Source organism: Aotus nancymaae, unplaced genomic scaffold (genome assembly GCF_030222135.1).
Source record: "Aotus nancymaae isolate 86718 unplaced genomic scaffold, 86718_ANA_hifiasm-v0.15.2.pri h1tg000029l, whole genome shotgun sequence".
NCBI classification, from domain to species: domain Eukaryota; kingdom Metazoa; phylum Chordata; class Mammalia; order Primates; family Aotidae; genus Aotus; species Aotus nancymaae.
In genome coordinates, this window is record NW_026988442.1 from 6,922,010 (window position 1) to 6,949,773 (window position 27,764).

At 45.4% G+C, this 27,764-nt stretch overlaps 1 protein-coding gene across 4 annotated transcripts in view; it reads left to right on the forward strand.

Moving 5' to 3' along the window:
• The window catches only part of SLC23A2 (solute carrier family 23 member 2), a 140,075-nt gene extending 112,545 nt beyond the window's left edge, over positions 1–27,530 (forward strand). For all 4 annotated transcript variants that reach the window (XM_012455395.3, XM_064382256.1, XM_064382257.1 and 1 more), the window contains 8 exons: positions 5,507–5,627; positions 6,116–6,272; positions 10,120–10,267; positions 12,249–12,354; positions 17,097–17,226; positions 17,914–18,051; positions 20,594–20,689; positions 22,706–27,530. In XM_012455395.3, coding sequence (XP_012310818.1) covers positions 5,507–5,627; positions 6,116–6,272; positions 10,120–10,267; positions 12,249–12,354; positions 17,097–17,226; positions 17,914–18,051; positions 20,594–20,689; positions 22,706–22,941 — 1,132 coding nt within the window. In that variant the 3' untranslated portion in view covers positions 22,942–27,530. The remainder of the gene's footprint in view (positions 1–5,506; positions 5,628–6,115; positions 6,273–10,119; positions 10,268–12,248; positions 12,355–17,096; positions 17,227–17,913; positions 18,052–20,593; positions 20,690–22,705) is intronic.
• Positions 27,531–27,764: the final 234 nt, after the last annotated feature.

Below are 27,764 nucleotides of genomic sequence, written 5' to 3' on the forward strand. Positions count from 1 at the left end.
TCTTCCTTGGGGTTTTGTTAAAAAACAAAAAAAATCCTGAGCCGATGGATGTTTGGGGCACATTCCAAGCTACGAGCCCCGCGTTCAGATATCTTCAGGTAACATGCTAAAGTTCAGCATCATTCTCTACTGTAAGGCTCCTTGCAGTCTTTAAAAATGCAAGTGTGCAGAAGAATCTATTCACCTTCAGAAAAGGGTCTTGTTATCCAGCCCTGTCTTAAATGCCACATCTCTAAGCACATGTTGACAGACTATTCCTTAGAATGTTGTTTGGGAAGAGGCTGCTACAGATAACACACTGAAAGAACAATACATAATGTGTCATTTCAAGAATTCACAGATGATCAAATATTAGAAAATGTGTTGAAATCGATCATGACTCCATGGTAGATTTTATTTTTAAATTTTCAGACAGGGTCTTGCTTCATCACCCAGACTGGAGTGCAGTGGCGTGATCTCATCTTACTGCAACCTCTGCCTCCTGGGTTCAGGCAATTCTCATTCCTCAGCCTCCCAAGAGTAGCTGGAACTACAGGGTAGATTTTATTAGTAAGCTCTTATTGATTAAAAAAACTATGGTACTAGTCCCTTCTTTTTATTTTATTTTTGAAATTCAACCTACGTTCTTGTTGTAAACTTAGCAATGTGAGAATAGAAGGATTTTTTTTGGTCGAGGTGTGGCGGGGAGCAGAGTTTTGCTCTTGTTGCCCAGGCTGGAGTGCAGTGGGGCAATCTCAGCTCACTGCAACCTCCGCCTCCTGGGTTCAAACAATTCTCCTGCCTCAGCCTCCTGAGTAGCTGGGATTAGAGGCATCCACCACCACACCCAGCTAATTTTTTATATTTTTAGTAGTGATGGGGTTTCACCATGTTGCCCAGACCATGATCCACCCACCTCAGCCTCCCAAAGTGCTGGGATTATAGACGTGAGCCACTGTGCCCAGCCGGATAGAAGGATTTTATGTGTAAGATAAAAATTGCCTCATACTTAAATGATGAAAGACTCAAACCAGTTCTGTCTTTTGAAGTCAGGAAATTAAATAAGCTTGTTTATTATCACTGGTATCATTTAAAGTTGTTCTACATATATGCTAGTCAATGTATATAACAAGAAAGTAAAATAATGTGGATCCATACCACAAAGATCAGAGAGGAAAGGGGTTGGTGACTTGCCTGCAGAGGAATTAAATACATTCCACAGCCTCATAAATAATACTGTGGTCCTGGGACAGGGATAGACATTGGTAGAGCAGAATAAGAAGAATGGAAATGGAATCAAGGAAAAATAAATATTTGGTATAGGTGGCAGTCATATTTGAAACCAGTGGGGAATGGACAAATTGTGTAGGAAAAACTAGATAATTATTTAGGGGAAAAAGACTCTTAAATACCAAATTACATTTCAGTTATATTAAAGACTTAAATATACAAAGTAACCTTGAAAGTGCTGGAAGAAAACCTAAATAACTATTTAATCCTAAGGGAACGAAGATCTTTCTTAAAGAAGATATTGAAAAGAGAAAGATTGATAGATTTTACTATTGATGCATTTAAAACATCAAAAACCACTGAATTTAAAAACAAATCTGGCGCAGTGGCTCACACCTGTAGCCCCAGCACTTTGCGAGGCTGAGGCAGGCAGATCACTTGAGCTCAGGAGTTCTCAACCAGCCTGGCCAACATGGTAAAACTCTATCTCTAATAAAAATACAAAAATTGGCTGAGTTTGGTGGCAGGTGCCTGTAATCTCAGCTACTCAGGAAGCTGAGGCACAAGAACCGCTTGAACCCAGGAGGTGGAGGTTGCAGTGAGCCAAGGTTGCGCCACTGCACTTCAGCCTGGGCGACAGAACAAGACTCTGTCTTTAAAAAAAAAAAAAATCTGGGCCGGGCGCGGTGGCTCAAGCCTGTAATCCCAGCACTTTGGGAGGCCGAGGCGGGTGGATCACGAGGTCAAGAGATCGAGACCATCCTGGTCAACATGGTGAAACCCCGTCTCTACTAATACAAAAAATTAGCTGGGCACGGTGGCGCGTGCCTGTAATCCCAGCTACTCAGGAGGCTGAGGCAGGAGAATTGCCTGAACCCAGGAGGCGGAGATTGCGGTGAGCCGAGATCGCGCCATTGCGCTCCAGCCTGGGTATCAAGAGCGAAACTCCGTCTCAAAAAAAAAAAAAAAAAAAAAAAAATCTGGGAAAATACTTATAAAAAATGTCACAGAAAGGCTAATGTCCCTAACTTGTAAAGAGTTCTACTGGTTAATTTAAAAGTGAGAGGATCCCAGTGGAGTAATGGATGAAGGTTGTGATAGGAGTAGCCATTTAGCAAAATAGGAACTACACCTAGCTCATTAATGTGTGAAAAAGGTTTATCCTCCCAATTTGTTAAAATGTATATTATTCACATGATTCTATTGGAATTGAGAGTGAATAAGGTTGTACAAACTAAGTCACTCCAATAGAGATAGAGGTTAGAGACAGATCCTCAGGGGAGGGTGAGCATGGCCAGTCAGTGGCTGCTCTTCCTAGCACAGTGCACAGTGCATTGGTAGAATCTACATTTTAAAACTTATTTTTTAATTTACTTTTCTTATGGAAAATTTCAAACCTATTCAGAAGTAAAGAGAGTTTAATTAACCTCCATGTATCAATACCAGGCACTCCAAAACAGTATATTTTTATCTACATCCCACTGTTTTCCACCCCCCTCCAATTCAGTTAAATTCTAGGTAGTTGAAATTTAACAGTAATTAAGCACAGAAATCTAAAGTAAAATAATAGTCAACTCCTACTCCATCTCTCAAAAGAATCTCACAATTGTTAACTAGTAAAAAATTTAGTTTTTATCCTTCCATAATTTTATATTTTTAAGCAAATAAGTACAAACTAGCATATATGCAGCTTCAATATTATTTTATTTTGTAATTTGTTTTTACTCCAATAATTTGTTGGGTTTGTTTCTCCAAGACAGCATGTTTAGATTGATCTCTTTCTTTCTAAAGCTGTGCAGTGTTTAATAATAAAGGTCTATAATTTATTCAGCCATTTCTTAATTGATGCTCATGCATGTCACTTAAATTTTTGCTACTGCCAAAAAAATGCTGAAATGCATACCTCCGTGTGTAAAGATTGAGTATTAGAAGCAGTGATGATACAGTCGATTGAAGCCGTTTATATTGCTTCTGATGTCATACAGTATGGGAATTGTTAAACTGTGGTATGTCCATAAAACTGAATGTTAAGCAGTCACTAAGGAGCTGATGCAAATCTCTGTCTTTTGAGGTGGAAAAGTGTTCTTAGTATTAACAATAGGTGCTGAGGCAGGTCGGGAAGCTGCATAAAGCATGATCCCAATTTGGGTTAGATAATGACCTCCTGGGGACAAGGAAGATAACAATCAGTCTTCCTCCAGCACCCAGCAAATATCCAGGGATCGAAAGCCATTCAGAACAGACACACCACAATATTACATGATTTTATTACTCAAGGGGGGATTATGGATGATTTTCAGGGTTTTATCTTTCTCTTTTAAATTTTTTCTACAATTGAGTATGCATTACTTGTATAAAATTTTAAAGTAAAAGTTAACAAAGGTAACTGTGAGGCAGAAAGCAGCCAATGGAGTAGACAGCAGCCCATCCTGAGAACTGGGGCTAGAGCGCTTCATCCCTTTGCTCATTTCAAATGTGTGGACATGGGCAGGTCTGCACCTCTAAGCCCCTGCCTCTCTGTCACAGGGGTGCCCACCCTCAGGTGTATTTGAGAATAAAAATAAACTTAAAGTAGACAGGTTTTAGAGCAGAAAGAGTCATGTTTATCTGCTGCCTAATCTACTTTCTAAATTTGAGTTGCCAGATTTGGGCTGGAGATCTGGGTGTCCCTCCTCAAATTCTGTATGGTCTCTGTCCCCTCTTAAATGTGCAGGTGTGTTGCCTGAAATAATGATGACAAAAACAGCAGACTTGGGGCATCTTTAGAGCTCCTAATAATCACTCTGAAACAAATAAGTAGCATTTATTTTTTCCAAACATGAAAATTGTGTGTAGGTCTAAGTTTAAAGTATTCCATTTTTAGTATCCCTCGTTATCATATTGCTTTTTGTTAAACTTCGCTATCCCAGAGGAAGTGAAGTAACGTGGGCACTGTGTGTGTTTTCAACCTTGAACTGTTACTAGCAGTGGCCCCGATGGATCACCAGTTCGCCGAAGCGCCTGAGTAGTCAGGGAGGCCCGTGGAGCAACGTGCACCTTTTCTCCAGCCGGGCTGCCATCCACGCCTCATTAGGAATGTGACAATGGAGTCACACTTGACCAGCTGTCGATGGAGCTAATGATTCCATCTCAGCAACTGGAACTGTGCCCAAGAACAATTAAGCTTAACTTTAACTGAGAACCCACTCTTCCTGCCAGCTCTACCTCAGGTCATAAGTGAAAGAGTGAGATCGCGTGGAGACTGAGGTGCATTGTTGTGCACCGTTTTTGTTTCGGTGATAAGTAAATCCACCCAGGAGGATGGGAAGTGACCCCACACCTACCAGCCACATAGGACACCAGATCGATGTCAGGAGGTGCCGTGGTCCTGCTGTGGAGGGGTCAGCATCTGCTGCTGCCTCCCACAGCACTTAGTGCAGTTCAGTCAGGACCATGAGGCTCAGAGGAAAAGGACTTCCTCAGCCCAGCCTCCTTGCCGTGGCTAGAGTTCAGAGTTTGTTTCAAGCCATAGAGCTAGATTCCTGCCCTCCCAACCCTGCAACCCTTGCTGTGTGATCTTGGACCTCTGGCTTTGTCTCTGTAAAAAGGGGACAATCATAGAAGCCACCCTATAAGGTTGAGACGATGCACAGGAAGACATTAGTGTAATGTCTGGCACGCAGAAGCCTCTCAGGAATGTTGTTAATACTGAATTCTACTGTGTCTAGTTTTCTTAAGTAGTGAAGCTTTACTTTTTGCTCTTTTAAAAGTAATTTATGCTTGTTGTAAGTAAATTGGAAAATACAGAAAAGTAGGAAAACCAGTTGCAAATCATATATCTACCCAAAGACAATCTCTGGGAGAACTTTGGATCGTGTCCTTCTTACCTGTTTGTGTGTGCATGCAGTAGTTTCTTGGTTTGCTTTGTAGGTAATTCATAGTTGCAATCTTACAGTCTTTGTTGTATCTGGCATTTTTCCCCTTACACAGTGTAAGCTTTTCCCATCAATGTGTACATTCTTTGGGTTTTCTTATTCTATTTAGGAAAAGCTGTCCTGAGGTATTTATGTCACAATTTCATTTCAGTGTCAAGAAATGCTAGGCAAATCAGTTGTAACATCTTCCCCAAAGTAGTATTTCCAAAAGACGTACATTCCAATAGATGCACTATTTCTCAAATAGTAGTTCAGAGGACTAGCAGCTTTCTAGGTAAATGAATTGAACACATACAGTCAATTTTGTCATAGAGGCTTCAAGTGTTGTTTTATAACAGAGACCTACCAGCCTTTGATCTAGTTTGTTTTCTTTCTCTCCTCAGGACAATATTCCTAGTATTACTGTTTTCTCAATATGCCAGAAATGTTAAATTTCCTCTCCCGATTTATAAATCCAAGAAAGGATGGACTGCGTACAAGTTACAACTGTTCAAAATGTTCCCTGTGAGTAGCTAACTTCTTCCCCTGCTGACATTTTTGCCTTTGGTTCATATGTAAGAGGATCAAGTAAAGGGAGGGTTTTAAGCAGGCCCCGCTTCGGGGACCATGTCTGTGCAGAGACATCAGGGTACTAATGACCACTCAGATCATCTTAGACTTAAAGGTTCTGATTCTGAAATGGGAGCACATCCTTTTAGCAGTGCCAAAGGAATGGGACATTGTCCTTGGGACTGAGTGAGATTTGACTTCACGTGGCCTCTGTGGTCATGATGTCTATTCTTGTTTTACTAGCCAGACTTTGGAAAGGGTAAGATAAATTTACCTGAATGAAACGGCTCTCTCAATGAGATTCCATTCAAGGAAGAATAGGTCTGCAAAGTACTGGCGATAGTGGGCTCTGGGAGTGATATTCAGACCGTGGGAAAGGGGTGTTTTTTGTCAACACCTGGGAGCCATGCTGGCCTGACAGAGCTTCCCCTTGACCACTCCAGATCATCCTGGCCATCCTGGTGTCCTGGCTGCTCTGCTTCATCTTCACGGTGACAGACGTCTTCCCTCCTGACAGCACAAAGTATGGCTTCTATGCTCGCACGGATGCCAGGCAGGGTGTGCTTCTGGTAGCCCCGTGGTTTAAGGTTCCATACCCATGTAAGTATTCTGATGGCTAGAGGGGTCAGGAGCCCAGGAGGGCCCAACTGAGAGGGGTCGGAAGTTGGCAGAACAGCCTTCTTTGTCCCAGAATGTCCCCTGGAGGACTTGCCATTCTGGTCAGGAGAGGATTAGACAGCAAGAAAGGGAGGCCCTGTCCCCAGAGGGCAGAAACCAACACACACAGACTGACCGGCTCCCTTCTCAGATTAGTTAGCTGTCTCTTTTGGCTCTGCTAGGACGAAATCCTGGACAAGGGGTCTCTTGCCAGCTTTGAGCTCTGGTGGCCAGAATTTGAGGGCAGCTGCTTAGAAAGGCAAGTATAGAGCTGCCTGGTCCCAGAGCTGCCAAAGTGGAAAGACGTGAGTGGGAACAGCCTGGGGATTAGTAAGCAACCTGCTCAAGCACAATGGAATTTATATGATCTCTTAATGGGCAGCTATAATCTTTTAAATTTGGTCAGAGCTGTAGAGGTAAGTTGATAGTCACTAATGGCCGAAAGCTACATCTTAATTTGAGTGTTGGGTAACTCCTTGGGGGTGAGAATACATTCCCCAGCTGGGGTGTCGCCTGGACTCACGGCTAGCCCCGTCTAGGTGATCCCAGTGGTTGTTACATGCTTGGTTCCATTGTGAAGACTCTAGTCCCAGCATTTGGGTTTTTATTAGATTTGGAGCCTGAGCTCAGTCAGGTTCAGCCTACTTCTTTCCCTGTTTAGCTGTCTTATTTTCATTTTTTATAATGACAAGGAGAAAAAGTGAGAGAAGCCAAAAATTTTAAGGTTGGGTTAAAGATGACTGCTCTGAGCATGTTGAATGATGAGTGTTGGCTGTTCCTTTTGTTCTCAACACACTTAGGAAAGCTTTAAAGAGTTTCATCTTTCAGGCTGGGCATGGTGGTTCATGCCTGTAGCCCCAGCACTTTGGGATGCCGAGGTAGGCGGATCACCCGAGGTCAGGAGTTCAAGACCAGTCTGGCCAACATGATGAAACCCCATCTCTACAAAAATACAAGAATTAGCCAGCCATGGTGGCGGGTGCCTGTAATTCCAACTACTCGGAGGCTGAGGTGGGAGAATCACTTGAGTCTGGGAGGTGGAGGTTGCAGGGAGCCAAGATTGTGCCACTGCACTCCAGCCTTGGGTGACAGAGCAAGACTCTATCTCAAAAAAAAAAAAAGTTTCATATTTCTAAAATAACTTTCTCATCAGATTGTATGGTCTAAGTATGATAAACATACCTATCCTTTCTCCAAGAAAGAATGTGCATGGTTCACATACATACCTATAGTCTGAGATAAAATGAAATTACAAATTAGTTGGTGAGGCACTCAGGGCGAGGCCAGGAGAGGCGGGGGCATCAGGTGAGTAGAAGCCCCCATAGTACATACAGGGTGGTCTTTTGCCTGTGCAGGCAGCTCCCAAGGTGGGCGCCAGTAGGAGCACAAGCTGGGCTGTCCAGGAGAGGCAGAGCTGTACAGGTGCTGGGGCCAGAGAGAGTTTCCTAGGGCCCATGGGCCACGCACAAGAAAGCAAAACTTAGTGGACAGAGCGCCCGAGGTTGTGCTGGCCGGGAGCGAGCACATAGGGCTCCTGGCCTACCGAGGTGTGCAGTGCCAGAGCTTCGCTGTAAGTATGGAGCTAGAAAGCCACCCCAGGGATATAGTCCTACTGTGTACATATGTAGTACTCTCCAGTACTTTGCCTTAATCCAGAGAGATGCGTTCAAATACCTGAGCAGTGCTTTTCAGTCTGCAGTACGCTAGGCATTATCTGGACTGATTATTAATATAATACAGATTTCTTGTCCAAAATGTCAGCAGTGCTGAGGTTGAGAAACCCTGCTGTCAAGTAACAAACTAAATGAAAGTTTCTTGGTAAAAGGAGATATGAAATAACAGATTCAAGACAGAGGGCTGGAATCCAATGAGGTCTTTAAGCGGGGTGTGGGGGAGATATATATGAATGAAAAAAAGATCAAAATAAGAATCCCCCCTCGAAATCAAGACAGTAAACTGAAACCAGAATACTACAACAGTAACAAGGTAACAATATAAAAGAATTTAGTAAAAGCAAAATGGTGCTTGGTGAAGAAGACCTGAATGAGGAAAGTTGATTCCAAATCAACCTGGAGCTGCTCTGTTGACCAGGCCTCTTGCTGGTGCATGGGATGTGCCGAGCCGCCTGCCTACCTTGCAACCCTGACTGAAGGCTGCCTCTGCATCCCCTGGCTGCTCCCACGGAGTGAGCCAGCCCAAAGCAGGAGCAGTTCTGCCCTTAACTGCACTCCAGGCTTATTCTGCACATCTGACTTTGTATCCTCTTTCTCTTCCCAATCCAATGGTTGCTCTAGGCTACTTACAACACAGGCCAGACCCCTCTAGGTGGCTTAGATGGCTTTTGGAACTCTTCCAGAACTTGCCTCCTGCCCCCTGACCTGCACGAGAGCTCTGCGTTCACCAGAACGCCCTCTTCTTTCATCTCCCCTCCCCAGAACTCCCCACCCCTGGGGGGGCACCTCCATTCCTACGTCCTCCTCAAATCCTCCCTGGCCAGGGCCTGACTTTGCCTTTACCTGACGTCCTCACTTACACTCCTTGTGACCCAGCTCAGCTTGAATTCATTTGAAGTTGAGCCATTGCCCTCTCCCCAGATCTTTTGGAGTGTCCTGTTCCCCGAGCTGCATTGTTGGCTCCTGAGTGAGAGACCATGTTTTAGCCCTCGTTCTTTTTCCACTGTGCTTCCTGCTTAGTGGGTGTGTTATAACTAATGCTTCAAGAGAAGAAGGGCTAGCTTCTTTATCAAAGGAACCTATTCATTCTCACATTGAAAGAGACCCATGATCTTTTTATTAAATAAGATTTATAGCTTTCAAGTCCAAATTAATATTCTTTTAAAGAAAAAAATATCAAATGAAGGATTAAGTAAATGCAGGACTTAAAATGAAGTTACAATGGGGCCTCACTTTGCTTTCTGAAATGAAAGTATTTAAGTTCCTATAACATGGATTATGATTTAAAAATAAGGTTCTGGTATTATAGTAGAGAAGGACTGTCCATACCTTATGGATGCTTTACTATCAGTATTTAAATTTAGCTGGTGATTCCTCACTGCTTTTTTACTAGGCAGCATCCCCTGGGGAAGACCACTGTTTCTTTACACCCTACTCTGTATAGCAGGGCTATAAATTGCTCATACAAATTTCCCAACACAGCAGGCCACTTTCAGTTGTTATTTAGTAGATTCTGAGTGTGGCTTAGAAGCAGGAAAGAGAAGCTATGGCCTCTTCCAGCCCAATAATATCTTCTTTTTTCTTCTTCTTCTTCTTTTTTTTTTTTTTTTTTGAGATAGAGTCTTGCTCTGTCACCTAGGCTGGAGTGCAGTGGCACGATCTCAGCTCACTGTAACCTCTGCCTCCCGGGTTCAAGAGATTCTCCTGCCTCAGCTTTCCGAGTAGCTGGGATTACAGGCATGTGCCACCACAAAATTTTTTGTATTTTTATTAGAGATGGGGTTTCACCGTGTTGGCCAGACTTGTCTCGAACTCCTGACCGCCTCGGCCTCTCGAAGTGCTGGGATTACAGGCATGAGCCACTGTGCCCAGCCATGATGTCTTCTTTTAAATAAAGACACAGTAGTGATCAGTCCTCGTTATGGCCGTCTTCATCTGACTCAGCACCTGCCCCAGGCATGTGGTGCTTAAGATTTTAAAATGAACAGTTTCCACAAGCTTCAGAATCCGAGTGGATCTTGTAGAGTCCTCCAGCGTTCAGAAGGACTTTGTGTAACTGGTCCTGGTCACTTTCGCTTGCCCCTTTGGGAGCGTTCATGATTGTTTTCCTCCCGCAGTTCAGTGGGGACTACCCACCGTGTCCGCAGCTGGTGTCATTGGCATGCTCAGCGCTGTGGTCGCCAGCATCATCGAGTCTATCGGTGACTACTACGCCTGCGCACGGCTGTCCTGTGCCCCACCGCCCCCTATCCACGCAATAAACAGGTATGTTCCTGAGAAGATGAGTTCCCGAGTGGTCTCGTTACTTTGTTCTTAGGTTTAGATTACCTTGAAGACAAAAACAAGAGTTTCAGCAGGAGCCAGCCAAGCAGCAGGACTCCAGGGGCTGTTTGTCTTTGGACACATCACTGCTCTTGTTCACTTTCATTTTCCTCCTTGTTCGTGACGTGGAACAGAATTCCTACCCTTCCTTAATTGCAGTGACATCAAACAACACTCTGCGAAACCACTGGAAGCCTTAAGTTCAAAAAACACATGCCAAGCACTGCACTTGTTCTTTACTTGTTTTTTTGTTTTTGTTTTTGTTTTTGTTTTTTGGTGTGTGTGTGCATCATTTGGAGATCATATACAAACATACACACACACACACACACACACACAAACAAGATAACAGAGGATCAAAGGAGATGTATATATATAGCTATTCTTTTTTTTTTTCCATAAACTGAAATTTTTCTTCAGAGCAAAACAAGCTCTTCGTTGTTTACAGGGTTGCTGTTGTTGTTTTGTAAAGACCTGGAGTCTCACTATGTTGCCCAGGCTGCGCTGCAGTGGCTATTCACAGGCACAATCATAATGCACCACACGCTCGAACTCCTGGGCTCAGGCGATCCTCCCACCTCAGCCTCCCGAGTAGCTGAGACTGCAGGTGTGCACCACCTTATTTGGCTATACAGTGCTGTTTAGACGTTGCAAAAATTACCTGTTTTCTCCCTGTGTTTCCCCATCCAATCTTGGCTGCCACAATCAGACAGACAGAAAGCACAAGGATACCTTTTCTCTCCCCTGTAGTGGAAACCTTAGCAGTAGGCTGTAACTGCTCCAGGCCTATCAGTTAGATACATTCCACCTGTCCCCAGGGCTATGCACTGTGTAATCTATGCACAGTTACAGTTTATATAAATAGGGACAGGAATAGCAGAAGTGAATGAAATCTGTGAAATCTAGGGATTATGAACTATGGGGTTTATGATCTCAAAATACTTGGTCTTTAGCTTTCGGAAGTTGTTAGATAATTGCCCCTGAAGAGTCTGTAGAGAAAAGAAAGCCCAGATCCCCTCCTGTTCTCCAGCCAGCTCTGCCACCCCAAAAGGGACTATATGTGATGAGATCAGTGGGCTGGTTTGGCATGTCTTGCCTTGGATCTATTAGGGGGCTTCCAGTCCTGATGTCCATATCTTTCTCTAATGGCATATGATTAAATACCTAAATATCAATAAGTTTAAAAGTATCAGTACCTATGAAATTATAAAACATTTCCTTCCTGATGAAACTGGATTTGATAGTAAAACATCACATCAGTGTTTTATTTCCATGGACGGCCCATGTTTGTCTTATACCCCAACAGATGGCTTTATTTTCTGGCTAAAATCCTTTGCTTTCATTTGCAGTGATTTAAAAACACTCGAGTCTAACATTTGACTTTGAGAGGTGTTTCTCAAAATTGAATGAGCTTTGGAGCTTCTGTTAAAATGCAGATTCTGGCCAGGCACAGTGGTTCACTCCTATAATCCCAGCACTTTGGGAGGCTGAGGTGGGCAGATCACCCAGAGGTCAGGAGTTTGAGACCAGCCTGGCCAACATGACAAAAACTCCATCTCTACTAAAAATATAAAAATTAGCCAGGTGTGGTGGTGGGCACCTATAATCCAAGCTATCCAGAGGCTAAACCAGGATCATTGCTTGAACCCGGGAGGCAGAGGTTGCAGTGAGCCAAGATCATGCCACTGCACTCCAGCCTGGGTGACAGAGCAAGACTCCATCTCAAAAAAAAGGACGCAGATTCTGCTTCAGCAGGTCTGGGGTGGGGTCTGAGATTCTGTATTTTTAACCCCCCTCCCAGGAGATGTGGAAGCTGCAGGTCTGTGGGCCACATTTTTGGTTTGCAGATGTGTAGATGTTTCAGAGTGAATGGATCACCCAGTTGAATGAATCTTTTTCTTTCCTCCATTCCTTTACATTTTAGGGGAATTTTCGTGGAAGGCCTCTCCTGTGTTCTTGATGGCATATTTGGTACTGGAAATGGCTCTACTTCATCCAGTCCCAACATTGGAGTTTTGGGAATTACAAAGGTACACAGATTTTTCTAATTAAATGATTGGGCCTCTAAGCATTCATCCATTTTATTGATCGGTCTGGTCACTGCAACTTCCAAATGGGTGGGCCTCTGATTTTAAAAAATCATTTTTCTCCATCGCCCTTTTTAAGTGTTTACATTGCCTGTTTGGAAGTCTCTCTTCTCTCGCTAGTCCAGGTAGGGAGACACTCAGTCCTGTCATTCCTTCATGCAATATTTATAAAGCACCCACTCTGCCAGGCCACCATTCGAGGCACTTGGGATACGTCAGTGAATTAGAAAGTGGATTTACATTGTGGGAAGACAGTCAACAGTCAGCATACTAGGTCCATAAATGATGCAGTATGTCAGCCAGTGATAAGTACTGGGGGAAACATGGGACGGGAAGCTTGGAGAGAGGGTGACTAGGTGTTAAATAGGCTGATCTTCAGATGACCTTGAACAAGGACCTGAAGGATGGAGGGAGGGAGCTTGCAGATAATGTGGGGAAGAGCATTCCAGACTGGGATGTGGCCAGGGCAGAACCCTGTCCTGGGAGTGGAAGGTCAGCAAAGAGGCCAGTGCGGGTCAGGGAGTCTGAACAGGTGAGGTCTGCCAGGTAACTGAGGACCAGGTCACGCAGGCAGGTAAGTAGGCAGCCACAGATGCTGAGTGGAAGCAGATGCTGCAGGGAGCAGCTTGATCTGATTTTTTTTTTTCTTTTTTTTAAAGGATCGCTTTGACTGCAATGATGAGAATAGACCATGGGGGTGAGGGGAGGGTGGGCAAAAGGTAGAAATGGGATCCCAACTGAGAGGTGTCACTAGTTTTAAATTAAGAGATGACCCACCTTTGGCCATTGTATATTGTGCAACTAAGACCACGAAAATTGGTTCACCCTCCTTGATGGCTTCTGACTCACATGTCTCCCTCACCGAGGACTTGGGGTGAGCCCAGAAACCTTCTAGAACTGGTTGACCTCTGTAAAATTAGGAGGGTGGAGTGGATTTTGAAAGAATTCTCCCTTGCCATGTAAGATCTGTAACCAGACAAAGAGAAACCAGATACTAAGTTTGATTAATCTTGACTGCAAATCCAAGTGCAAGGGAGCCACCATGCGTGCACCTGCACGCCTGGCTTGTTTGTTGGTTTCCCTGAGTTGACAGGGCCCTGCCAGAGCTCAGTCTCAGGTGTACCAGTGGCCCCATCTGCCTGTTGTTCCTGGTATGGGGCAGGCGAGGGAAGGCTGCCTGAGGGGCACTTCCTCCAGTGCCATCCTGGGGGTTCTATTGGTGCCCACAGTAAGAAGCCAGTGCGAGCACAGGGAGATTAGGGAATGATCTTGTGGGCACGGAATGGGGCCTAAGCCATGCCACTCTTTAGCCAGTTTGCTGCCGTGAGCTTACAGGCATATAACTAATCCCAAATCCCAAATAGATAGCCAGCCCTCTGTATCTGTGGGTTCTACCAACTTTAATTCAAAAATATTGTTTCTGAACCAATGTTGTTTGTTTCTGTACTGTTCTGCGTGAGCATGTACAGACTTTTTGTTGTTGTCATTATTCCCTGAACAGTGTAGTCTGACAATGATTTACAGAGCAATTACATTGTATTAAGTATTGTTAAGTAATATCAAGATAATTTAAAGTATATAGGAGGATGTTGGCTGGGCGCCGTGGCTCACAGCTGTAATCCCAGCACTTTGGGAGGCCAAGGTGGGCAGATCATCTGAGGTCAGGAGTTTGAGACCAGCCTGGCCAACATGGTGAAACCCCATCTCTACTAAACACACAAAAGTTAGCCAGGCATGGTGGCAGGCACCTGTAATCCCAGCTACTTGGAAAGCTGAGGCAGGAGAGTAGCTTGAACCCAGGAGATGGAGGTTGCAGTGAGCTGAGTGAGCTGAGATCATGCCACTGCACTCCAACCTGGGTGACAGCGAGACTCTGTCTCAAATAAAAATAAATAAGTAAATAAATAAGTATATGGGAGGATGTATGTAGGCTACATGGAAATACTATATCATTTTATATCGGGGACCTGAGCATCTGTGGTTGTTGGTATCTGAGGTGAAGGAAGTGGTGGTCATGGAACCAATTAAAGGATACTCAATTGTAGGAGTAAAAGTGTTGTAGAAGATGGGACTCTTAGGGGAAGACAGTTTAACAAGCCTCCTCCTTCTGCACCCCTTTAAAACACATCATCGTATAACGTGACCACCAAAGTGGTTTGGGAAATCATTCTCTTTATTAAAATTTGAATGGTGCTAGCTTATTCTGACAAGTTACCTTGCCAAAGCTTTTTAATGAGCTGATGTATCCCAAGTGTCTAGAACAGTAGCCTGGCAGAGTGGGTGCTTCATAAATATCAATATTGCATGAAGGAATGATGGCACCTGAGTGCCTCCCTGCCTGGACCAGCAAGGTTCATCATTATCATTATCCTAGTTTATTTCTAGTAACAGAGCAAGTACTATCTCCCTGGCTGTCAAATCTCTTTGGTCATTTCCCTTTGCCACATTCTGCACCACTGTGGAAGACTTTGGAAAACCACATACCTAGGGTCTATTTTTCCAGGGACTTAGAGGCAGAGGCACAGTTCACGAGGGAGGAACCAAGGAGATTCCAGGGAATGGGTCCTGTGAGGGGACACAAAAGTCCTGGGGAAGCAGCGGGAGGGCTGGGGTTTTAGGGCTTTATCTCTGGTAGTTAGAATAAAACACAATAGGTACTTGGTCAATATTCATTGAATGGAAGAATGGCTTAGTCGCTGCTTGTGTTTTTTACAGCATCAAAGGCAGATCAGTCTTCCAGATGTCACTTTTGTGTCAGATTTAGTTTCAGGTATCCCTGGGGCCAGTTCGGCCCCTCATACCTAACAGGCCTGCCTGACCCTGCTGGGAGTCTTCACATAGGCTGCCTGGATGTTCTTCCAGCAAACTCTTACTCACCCTTCAGGACCATCTCCAACAACCCGCCCTAAATTTTCAGATTTTCTCTTCCCTGCTGCTGGGCTCCCCCACGGCAGAACAGTATAGCAGTGAGATTATTTAATCAAGCATGTGACTTATTCATCTTTCATTCACCTGCCCCAGTCTAACAAGTGCTGGTCACATAGTAGTTCCTCAAAAATGTTTGCTGAAGATGGAGCCATTAGTGAATGAAAGCCTTCCTTTTTACATATTAACAGCCAAGCACGAGTCACTTTTGCTTGATTTGTCAGTTTAAGTGATCTTTTCCATTGCTTCCCTGCCCTCTGTGGGGTGAGGAGGGGCAGGCTAGGGACAGTGGGACAGTGACTGAGTCCAGCTGGATGGCCGTCTCTCACGTGCACAGCCTCAGACCAGGCTCTGATGCTTATGCGTGACCGGCTGACCCTGGTCCTTTGAGAGTTCTGTGCAGTGGTCAACATGTCACACACAGCTGCACCAGCCACATATGCCTGGTGGGCATTTGAGATGCAGCCAGTGTACAGGGGGAATTGCATTTAAAATTTCATCTCATTTTTACTTAAAATTTAAGCAACCCTCTTCTGCTCCTCACTGAGGTCATACATAAAGCCTTGTGGACATTCCCCCAAACACTCTGGAACCTCCTTTACCCAATTTACATCCTCAGGGTGTTTTCCTGGAAGAGGCAGCACAGAGTAGGGGCCCACAGTGCAGGATTCTTGAGCCAGATGCCAGTGCCACCTCCCACTGTCCGGGTGACAGCATGCTAGACAGAAGCTGCTGGGAGACAGAGATCAGCAGTAGCAGATAACTCCCTACGTGGTGCTGTGGGAGCCTATAATGGGGGAAGAGAGTCCTGGTGTCAGGGGATGCTCTTCTGTGGAGCATTTGGTTGATGTTTAAAAGGATGTGTCTGGGATCTGGCTAGGAAGGGGCCACAGCGAAAGATGTCCAGGTAGACAGGCCCAGGCCTTCCTGGAGTGCTTGGAAAGAGCCTGAGAAGTGGGTTTTATTTCATGAGTACCAGAGGATGCAAGCAGGGGACCGACCTTCCCAGTTCCATGTGTTAGAAAGGTCACTCTATGACAGCATGGAGGACGAGTGGGTGCAGGAAAGCCAGAGGCAGCCAGGCCCAGTTGGGTGGCTCTCAGGTGGCTCAGTGTGTGCCAGCTACCATTCAGGCAGTTTTATGCAGGTCCCAATTCTCAAAGCAAAACCACAAGGCTTGTGCATGACCGAGACGAAGATCCTGAGATCCATCCTAGAGGCTGTGGGTCTGCCCAACCATAGAGTCAGAGGCGGGCCGGGAGAAGAGCCTGCCATCAGGCTCCAGATGTCCTCACCCGTAGCCCCTTCTCTTTGCCACCTCTCACGGGAATTGTGCCATCAGGAGACGAGGTTCCAGAAATGTCTGGGGGTTTGGTCCGATTTCTGGTGTGGGGATATTGGCATTGAGGCTGAAGTGCTTCGGGGAAGGTCGCTTTGGTGACGTGTGGTGCTGGGAACCCAGGGGGTAGGCAGGGGCAAAGCGTGGCCTTTGCATTCGAGATACAGGGTCATCCCCGCCCATGATGACTGTGCCAGGGCAGTGGAGCCCCGGGGCCTGAGTGCAGGGAGCATCACCAGGGCGTGGAGATGCCGAGGGTGACCCTCAGTGTCCCCACAGTGGAGGTGAGACGAGTCAGCTGAGGAGAAGGGGAAGGTCGCAAGCCAGGCCATGGGTATCTCTCCTCAGGGTTCTTGGGTAATTTATGGTGATGCGGCATGGAGATCAGTCCCTGTTTCCTGGCCTCCTGTGTGCCCTGCAGGTCGGCAGCCGCCGCGTGATACAGTGCGGAGCGGCCCTCATGCTCGCCCTCGGCATGATCGGGAAGTTCAGCGCCCTCTTCGCCTCCCTTCCAGATCCTGTGCTGGGAGCCCTTTTCTGCACACTCTTTGGTAAAACTCCCCTCTCTGGCTTTTTCCTTTACTTTTATGGATTCTTAATCGGGATCTTGGTGTTTTTGCTGACTCCTTTCAGTAAGAAGATAATGATAAATTTCTATTTTAAAATAACAAAGGATATGCCTTCAAAAAAATGAAAACTTTATATCACTCTCTGAGTTGAATTTATGCTAAAGATGAAAGCAACAATAAGATCTTACTGTGCTACGAACATTTTTTAAATCTAATCTCTTTAGTATTTCCTACTGACTTAATCAAATACCATCCCTCTGAATGGACTACTTAAAACTGACCGTTTTTACAGTGGGACTCTGGATTTGATCTCTGAGCCATTTAGCTGTAATAACCAGACATGCACCAGATAATTTGGGTAGGTCTCCCTGTTTAATCAAAATGTTTGTATAGAGAGGGAACCAATGTCCTTAGTTCTCTACTTGACAAAATGTCACATGGTGTTTATGCTCCCGTATGAGCCCAAATAGTGCTTAGGCCAAGAGTCATTTGGCCCAGGGTGGCCACAGTCCAACCCCACACGTCCCCCTTCCTGTCCCTGCACTGGTCTCATTGGTTTCTGCTGGACAGAGAAAGGGCGCCGGGGAGCCTGCCCTCACCTGCCCTGAGCAGTCTGCTCTCCACACTGCAGTGGTGCTGGAGCTTGTGGTCTGGTGTGTTTTTCTCCAGGAATGATCACAGCTGTTGGCCTCTCTAACCTGCAGTTCATTGATTTGAATTCTTCCCGGAACCTCTTTGTGCTTGGATTTTCGATCTTCTTCGGACTCGTCCTTCCGAGTTACCTCAGACAGAACCCTCTTGTCACAGGTAAGGAAACGGGCTTTGCATCTTGGAGTGGGAGCTGGAACCACAGCCACCAGTCCACGTGCGGCTCTTTGCCCATTGGAGAGGACTTTGGACCTTCAGGAACTATTGTGGAGATTTGTACATGCATTTCTCTTGAGTCTCACTTTTCAGCAGTTACCTGGAAGCCCTGTGGGCTTCCGGCTGGCGTGTTAATGTGATGGTCATGGATACTAAGGTCTGTTTTTCACCGGGACCCTCTCCTTTGGGAGAATGCCTCTCTGTAAATCCTTTTGATTACATTAGTCTATCTTAATAGACAAATGCTCTGTTAATATAATTTTTTTTGAAACTCAACTTCATAGACTTTGAACACATTTTTCTACTATTTTATGCCTGTCCTATTAAATCCTCAGAGCAAAACCATGTAGCTTGTGCATTCAAGATTAATCTTTTTAACTCCTCCTTTTAATACTGCAATGTGATGAAGAATGTAGAAAGGAGGAACCATCTCAAGACACAACCATTGCTACTGGTAATACTTAGCCAGTGCAGAATTGAGGACCATTTGTTTACATATATACTTTTTGTGGGTGAAATTCACATAACAAACTTAACCACTTTAAGCAGTTTGGTGGCATCTAGTACAGTGTTGTGCAACCATCACCTCTGTCCAGTTTCCAAAACATTTCGTTACCCCAAAATAAACCCCCAAATTCATTAGGCAGTAAGTCCTCATCACCCCCTGCCCCCAGTCCCTGGCAGCCACCAGTGTGCTTTCTGTTACTATGGATTCACAGTCTATTCTAGGTATTTCATATAAATGGAGTCATAATATGTGGCTTTTTGTGTCTGGCTTCTTTCCCTTAGCATGTTTTCAAGATCCCTCCATGTTGTAGCAGGTAGCAGTACTTCATTCCTTTTTATGAAATGGAGTCTCGCTTTGTTACCCAGGCTGGAGTGCAGGCCTGGGCATGTTCTTGGCTCACTGCAACCTCCGTCTCCTGGGTTCAAGCGATTCTCATGCCTCAGCCTCCCAAGTAGTTGGGATAGCAAGCACCCACCACCACACGCAGCTAATTTTTATATTTTTAGTAGAGACGGGGTTTCACCATATTGGCCAGGCTAGTCTCCAACTCCTGATCTCAAGTGATCTTCCCACCTTGGCCTCCCAAAGTGCTGGGATTACAGGCGTGAGACACCATGCCTGGCCTCATTCCTTTTTTATGACTAGATAATATTTCATTGTGTGTATATACCATAATTTGTTTATCCCTTCATCCACTGATGGACATTTGGGATGTTTCCACCTTTTGGCTATTGTGAATGTTGATGTACAAGTACAGTCAGGTCTCATTATTCATGAAGTTATGTTCCATAGAGTCACCACAAACAGTATTAGCAAATACTGAACCATTGCTGGGGAAACACAACCAGCAGTGCTACGCTTGTGCCGGGATGAATCTTCTCTAAAACACCATAGCTGCCTCATGCGCAGGAACATCAGGGAGCACTTCACACCACTTGGCTGACATTTTAAACACTGAGATTGCCAGCAGAAAACACACAGTATGACAGACAGGGCACTAAATTGTCTGCAAAAAGGACTCTTGTTTACAGGAGGAGGCCAGAACAAGGCAGCTCGTCAGCTCATTTGACATCAGCTGGGAACGTGTGTGGCATAGCTCAGATTTTTCACTGCTCTGTATGCCCATGAAGGCACCAAGGGCATTCATTTTTGGTTTACAAATAAATTTTAGCATAGGCAATTTCACAAATACGTTAATTCATGAATAATCAGTGTGAGACATATTCGAGTACTTGTTTTCATTTCTCCTGGGTATATACCTAAGAGTGGAATTGCTGGGTCATACGGTATTCTATTTTTAACCTTTTGAGGAACTGCCAAACATTTTCATGGTGGCCGCACCATTTTGCTATCTATGTACAAGGGTTCCTGTTTCTCCACATCCTCACCAGTGCCTGTGGTTTTCTGTTGAGGATCATTCGATCTTCAGTATGGAAAATGTGTGGATAAATGAGATTCTTGCCACTTTTTACATTTATTATGTCATATTCATGGGAGGACATCTTTATAAATCCAGTTGCTCCTGATTAAAAGCAGCTAAACACTTATTGGTAACCCAGGATACAGAAAACTCTTGTGTGATTGCAGGTACCAGAAATAATTTTGTCGTCGTCTTCTTCACTTTGTAATTTTTTCTCAGCCTTATGACTACCTTTTTTTTTATTTTGAATTTTTTTATCCACAGACTACACCCCTGTGGCTTCACAGTTCTTGTAGGGAGAACGCCATTCTGTTAAATTCACGTTTTATGCACCACTGTTGAGAATTCTTACGGAGATACCTTTGGATTATTGTTGGAAGTATTCATCATAGTTTAAAACATTACTGCCAAAAATTCATCTACACGTGCACAACTAAGAAATTTACACTTCCCTGTACTGCTTTGATTGACGGGGTTCTGCCCACACCATTACCCCTTCCCAAGTCAGGCTCTCCCCTGCTGTGGCACTGACCTTTATGGCTGTGTTCTCCTTCTAGGGATAACAGGAATCGATCAAGTGTTGAACGTCCTTCTCACGACGGCTATGTTCGTAGGGGGCTGTGTGGCTTTTATCCTGGATAACACCATTCCAGGTATGTGGTATATGTCAAACACCCTTTTTTTTTTTTAATATGAGTTACTTTTTTGCCAAATAGAAATGGGAAACAGGAAGAGTAAATGAGTTCAAAGCCATCACTGGTTATAACTGTTTTCTAAAACAGTTGCGATGGCACTCTTAGCCTCCATGTATGAATCTATTTTTTGCTAAATAAACTGATTAATTTTGTTTCTTCTACTGAATGACTTTTGGGGAGATAGCAGGTGAGCTCCCTGTGTGTGGTGAGATGGCAGTGGGGTGGGCACAGCCCAGGCTCCTGCCTCCCTGCACAGCCTGTGCCCAAGGGCCCACAATGTGGCTTTCATCTGATCTGAGACAGGTGGGAACAGCCTGCGCCACTTCTGCGTGGGGAGCCTGTCCTTTAAATGAGTCATTCCTAAGGTGGGCTTCCAGCCAACTAAGACCAAAAGGCAGTAGAAGACCATGGGCAAAGGCTGAGATTAGGGGTTCAGGATCATTGACGAGAGGTGCCTGGAGGCATCTGCCTCTCCAAACCCATGATCCCTGTTTATGGATACATTCTGTGCTGAGCTTGAGGTGACAGACTAGGATGTTATGTGCATCCTGCCTTGGAGGTGGCTGCTGTGGACCATTGTAAAATGCTGCCATGGATATACTGGTGGATTTCCCTGCCTTCAAGAAAGGGTGATACTTATTCTTAGGCTTGAAGGTTTTATTGAGATTTCCCCCTTGAAACAACCCATCTCCATAAGAATCCTCAATCAAGAGATTGCTGGGGAAACCAAGGCAGAAGGAATCACACACATGAAGAGATGGAAGGCACTGGATTTAAGAGAGTCCATAAGGACCACCCTCTTTCTCCTAAGCCAGTGGGAATTGAGAGAGGGGTGCAGCTGTCAGGCTGATGGAAACTAAAGTCAGCTTTATTTCCGAAAGACAGATGAGAGAGCAGAGCTTAGGTATAAAAACATCACGAGCTCCCTTGCTGAGTCCTGTGTGCTCAGAGCTTTCTCCCTGACCCATCTGTCAGGGTGCAGAGTGGCCAGGAGTTTCCAGCCAGTGGGCATTCATCCCCACAGGAGCATGACAGGTACATGACCTGTGTGTCCCCCCACAGCACCATGCTAAAATGGAGCAAAGCAGCATGAAGTGTGGGTCTATCTAGACAGGGGGTGACTGTGCAGTGACTGGTTGATGAAGGAATTGTGTGATACAATAAAGACTTGGCCCTGTTTTGCAAACTCAGATTTGAGATTTTTTTTTTTTTTTTGACTCAGATTTACTTTTTAGAGAGTTTTTTTGTTTGTTTGTTTAAGACAAGTCTTGCTCTGTTGCCTGGGCTGGAGTGCAGTGGCATGATCGCAGCTCACTGTAGCCTCTGCCTCCCAGGTTCAAGTGATTCTCTTGTCTCAGCCTCTTAGGTAGTTAAGATTACAGGCGTGGACCACCACACTTGGCTAATTTTTTTATTTTGAGAAGAGTTGGGGTTTCACCATGTTGGCCGGGCTTGTCTTGAACTCCTGACCTCACGTGGTGCTTTCACCTCGGCCTCCCAAAATGTTGGAATTACAGGTGTGAGCCCCCTCACCCAGCCTAGAAAAGTATTTTTTGAACAGACTTGGGGCAGATGAGCCAGAAGACTAGATAACCAGTTGGGAGACCAATAGAATGAACCAGAAAAGCAATAACATGTCCTGGGCCAGACCCCAACAGTGAAAATTGAGAATATGGGTCACATAGAAGGATAGGGAGGTCAGAAGACCATTAGGTGATTGCTTGAATGAGGGACATGGAGGGGCTAGTGCTTCTTAGACTTCTGGTTTGGGCACCTGGATAGCTGAGCACCTTCAACTCCTCAGGTGTTCTTTGCTGTCATCTGGGCAGGTTTGATCTGTGGGACGGCGCATGTGTATGTGTGCGTGCGTGTGTGTGTGTGCGCGTGTGTGTGGTGTATGAAACGGGAGTTTCATTCTCAGTAGAGCTACTAAACAAAGCATTCCTTTGTTTTATCTTGGGATGTGTGTGACAGGTACTCCAGAGGAAAGAGGAATCAGGAAATGGAAGAAGGGCGTGGGCAAAGGGAACAAATCTCTCGACGGCATGGAGTCCTACAATTTGCCATTTGGCATGAACATTATTAAAAAGTACAGATGCTTCAGCTACTTACCCATCAGCCCAACTTTCGTGGGCTACACGTGGTGGAAAGGCCTCAGGAAAAGTGACAACAGCCGGAGTTCAGACGAAGACTCCCAGGCCACAGGATAGCCTTCACTGTGCCCTGTGGCCCAGCCGCAGTGAGGCATGTATCCGTAGTTCCTTGCTGGGTAACAAGAAGTAAAATACATATTTGTATATCTACATTTACATTCTGCGCCCCAGAGCTAAGACAGACTGAATAACTTTTCTGCTGTGGGGATGATGGTGCCTGATACGGTGTCTCGCCTATCTCCTTATTTAATCCCTTGACCCCTTGCCCTTTGAGAGTGTCCATTGCTGACTGTGGTCACTAGATTTGAAGTTCCAGTTCTCCTTGGGGAGTGGGCATTTAAAATCTGCAGCAATTCCTTGCTTCAGTTCCCTTCCACCACCCAGGGTCAGCTATCCTATAAGCCACCTCCAGGGTCCAGGGTCTTTCTCTTTCTCTCCAAGGCCCCGGACCTGCTTCCTTATCATCTGACCCTGGTCTGTGCCCGCAGAGACCTCCTCTGACCAAGGGGCACCAGTATCCTCACACTGTCATGTCTGACTGGCCCAATATGAGTCTGTTGTCCCTGGTCTCCTGGAGGAGGAGGCTGTTCACCTAAAAGCAGTGGTGTGGCTGTCCTGTGCCCAGCTCTGGCTGTGGCTAAGGTCTGCACAGATGTTAATTAACATCTGTTTGGGGCATTGGAGGGGAAAGGAAAGGACCCTGAAGCCAATATCTGATTCTCAGCTGCACCTTCTCCTGGCCACCCTGGCCCTGGTTGGGCCAGCACGTGCACACTGGCCTCTCTTCACTTCACTAGTGGCTGAGACACCTTATCTGGCATTTGTCACTCTTGGCTGGTGTGATGAGTATGGAGTGCCGCACAAGGCACCAGTCAGACAAGCTGATGGGCGTCTTGGCTCTGCCGTCATGTGGTTGTTATTGTCGCGCGCGTCTATAATTACAAGGTTTTATTCCTATTTAATGTTATTGACTATAGCAGATTTTGGAAATCAGTGTTTTCCATGTGACCCTCTTTCCTTGCATCCCTGTTCCTTGTCCCCTTCCCTACCCCTCCCCCCGTCAAGAAAAGAACCAGCATTTGTAAAGAAAGCTGTGGACACCATCAGGGAAGCTTATTGTAACGGCTTTTGAAGGCCAGTAACCATTGTTGTGGTTGTGTTTTGTATTGCTTGATACCATGAAAGTGTAAATACTGTAATGCCTAATCTATTTATCAAAACTGACTACTGGACCAGAGCCCAGAAACCATGGGTCAAGTTATACGTGAATTTGTTTTGTGAAGAAGGGAGGCTGGGGGGGTAACATGCAGAGCCGCCACGTGGAATGTCTGTCGGCCCAGCCGGCCCCGCACAACTATGCTTCTGTTGCAAGTTGTTTCTGGCAGTCATGGCTTAAGGAGACTCCCTGTGGGTTGCCATGTTGCACGTCCATTAGATCTTGATTTTACAGGTGAGAGTGATGGCCGAAAGAGGTAAGAAAAGCAGCCAACAGGCTCCCTCTCTGTTAAGAGAGTTCTAATTAATAACACTAAATCCTTTCTGAGAAATGACTCCTGTTGGTTTGGTTTGAAGCTTTTCAGCGAAGGAAAAAGCCTGAGGTAAGAAGCAGTGCCCTCGCTTCATGAGGGGGCGCATCTTCAGCGCCGTTGACCTGGTCGAGCTTTGGTTGGTTGCGTGGCTGCCTGTCCCCTGTCTCCAGCGGCAGGGTATGGTTCTCAGCAGCCTGGTGTCCACACGGTGCATTCCGGTCCCCCTCGGCCCCAGGCTGGCTCAGCTCTGCAGTGCCGCGGCGCTGTCTTTGCAGCATTGCTACGTCACTGTCGCCACTTCACTCCTGGAAGTTCAGGGCTTCAGGGTTTATTCTGGCAAGAACACCTTGGAGCCACTGCTTTGTTTTGCCAAAATCTTACTGCAGATTAAGTAAAGAACTTAGATGCTAAATTACACCTAATTTTGTATGTTTTCTTAAATGTGTCTTTGATGCATACTTTAGAAGCACACCGACTCAAGGTTTCCATCCCTCTTGCCTTGGGACGCCCGCAAGGCTGGTAGCCCTCCTGCCCTGAGTTGCTCTCAGTTCCTTCTATTTGGATTTTGCTCAACATCTCCAGTTTCTCTGCTCCGAAAAATGGGAAAACTGCTAAACATCCCAGAGATTTGCAATCTTCTAGCTCTCCAGGTGAGCAGAAGGACCAAATACCCAAATAAAAGCCTGAGAGACATCGTGATCCAGGGGCACCTTCTCTTCAGCTTGACTGGGCGTCTTCCACTGCGTAACATTCAGGGTGTGTGCTTCAGTCATCCAGAAACCCACTCGCTTCTGAAGCCCCTCCTTGGGCCAGGTTTTATCGGGAGGCTTCAACTCCGCGAATGTGTGGGGTGCCCTCTGCGAGCCTTCACATGGGGAAGGAAGCCCTACACTTTCAACTCCTGTTGGAATGAGGGTTTCCTGCTCTTCTTATTCCACTGGGGCCAACCTGATATTCTGTCTGAGGAGGGATAAGGGGATAGGAGGTGGGGAGCAAAGAGGGCAAAGATGCCCCTGCTGAATCTGGTACTTTCTGCACAGCCTTGAGTGATTGATGTCCCCAATGACTAATAAACTTGAACATGTAACACACACACACACCATTTTAGGAAGTGGTTATTCTGCTGGAAAATATGCTACAGAAGGAAAATTTGTAATTGAAAGAAAAAGAATATATTCATCTGCTTCTCGGGTTTAAGCACATACCTGAAGGGGAGGTATTGGGGGACACAGTGGCCGCACACGGTCTGTGTTGTGACACTGCCCATTCTCACCACTGGCCTGCATTGCTGGGGCCTTGAACCACCTCCTGTACTTTGTTTTGCCTGTAGAGCATTCTAAAATATATTAGTTGTGAATGTCCTTGCAGGCCAGTTAGTCTCCAGTTTCCACAGAGACCACCTACCCCCCACCACCTTCCCAGGTCACCTGCCTGGTCCTTAAAAGGAAGCATTTGTGTTGGCAATCCCAACATGAAACGTAGATAGTGTTAATACGGACAGGAGGTGATGCCATATTCACAGTGGGGGATGGGGAGCCCCCACCACTACTTCACAGATAATGGGAAGTGACTCTAGTCTTTGTAAGCAATTCTCATTCTCATTAGGGAGTTAAATGTAGATTCACTGATACATTTACTTACAGAATCTTTAAAGAGGATTTCACATGCTAACTTATAGTTGGTTTCTTGGGATTGAGCAAGGCAGGAGAAGTGGCTCAACCATGCCAGCCAGAATGAAGCCTCATGGGTCCTGATGGTTTCCCGTTTTCATGGTAACAAATTCGCACACAGGTTTTGCTTTATACTGTAGAATACTGACTTTCATGATGATAACTTGGTTTATGCATGAATATTGCAGTATTTCCATATAGTAAAATAACATTTCTACCCAGGATAATAGCCACAGTTTTCCAGGGAGGGAATGATATAATTTTCATGACAATGTCATGTGATGATAGAATTTCTCCATTGATGAATCTCTAGTATGTGTGTATACTTTATTTACCCATACGTGTATTTTATGACCATGAGCTAAGTTGTGATTTCTTTCATTCATGTCCCTGCTGAAATATTGGTACTAGCAACTTAGACTTAAAGTTGGCAAGTCTCATCTTCAGTAATACGGATGCCATGGCAGTGGCCAGGCCAGATCGAAGGTGAATATGGAGTGATAGCAGAAGCCTTATTCCAGAACCCATCTGGCCAGAGAAGAAGAAGCATCCTGAGGGGTGGTATTGCATGGGATATACACTTGCTACAGGCACAGGCCCAGCATGGCTGTCGCTGGATGCCAGCTGTGCATGCCCAGCCACACCTGCAGCACGCCGCACTAGTGTGCGGCTCCGGCCTGAGCATTCACAAAGCTCGCTTCTCCAGGGAGCCTCCCCTTGGCTTTAGAAAAGAGCCCAAGGACTTACGTGCTGCCTGTGGTACTCTGTCCCCTCGTGACTTAGACACAGGGACTAGGACACCGACCACCCTCTGCCCCTCCTGCAATCAGAACCTGAGTAGTGCAAGAAGGCCGCCCAGTTTTGCCAGCGTTCATCATCTGCTCATAAAGCACATTAACATCTCTTTTCAGCAGCCTCGCAGACATTCCTGTCCTTTCTGGTTGGTGTTGGTGTTTCAGCATCACCCTACCATCCCGCATCCTTAGCATTGCTGTGCGTGTTTCCAGGCACTTGGGACACCCTTCCCCACGTTGCCGTCTTACGGTTCAAATGACTCTCCTTTTCTGTTAGTAACAATCTTCATTTGACACCTTAATAAATTTCTGACTGTTCTTAAAACAGTGGGGATGCCTATATTTTCCTTGAGTTTTGTGACTGACTTTGGCTATATATACCTTTCTGGGGTTTTGTTTTTTTGTTTTTTTATTTTTATTTTGCATACCGAGGGTATTTGGGGTGGGGTTGTTTTTTGAGATGTGTAATTCTTTTACGGAGTTTTTAAAAAGAATTTTCATATTGTTTTTCTAACATGGCTTCATTAAACGTTTAAGTATTTTAAAAATATGTAATATTTGGACCAGATGTTGTGAATAATAGTAGAGATAAAGCTATTTTATTCTGTATTTTTAAAACTGTTCCGTACAAATAAAAGCTCTCCTGGACACAGTTTTGCTCTTCACATGCCTCCTTCTTGGGCTACTCTTTAAGAAAAGGGTCGTCCCTTGGAATCTGTAGGGGATTGCTTCCAGGACCTCCCTGGATACCACAGTCCAAGGTTACTCAAGTCCCTGATATAAAATGGCAAAATGGGTCAGGCACAGCAGCTCAGGTCTGTAATCTCAGCACTTTGGGAGGCCAAGGCGGGAGAATCACTTGAGCCCATGAGTTCAAGACCAGCCTA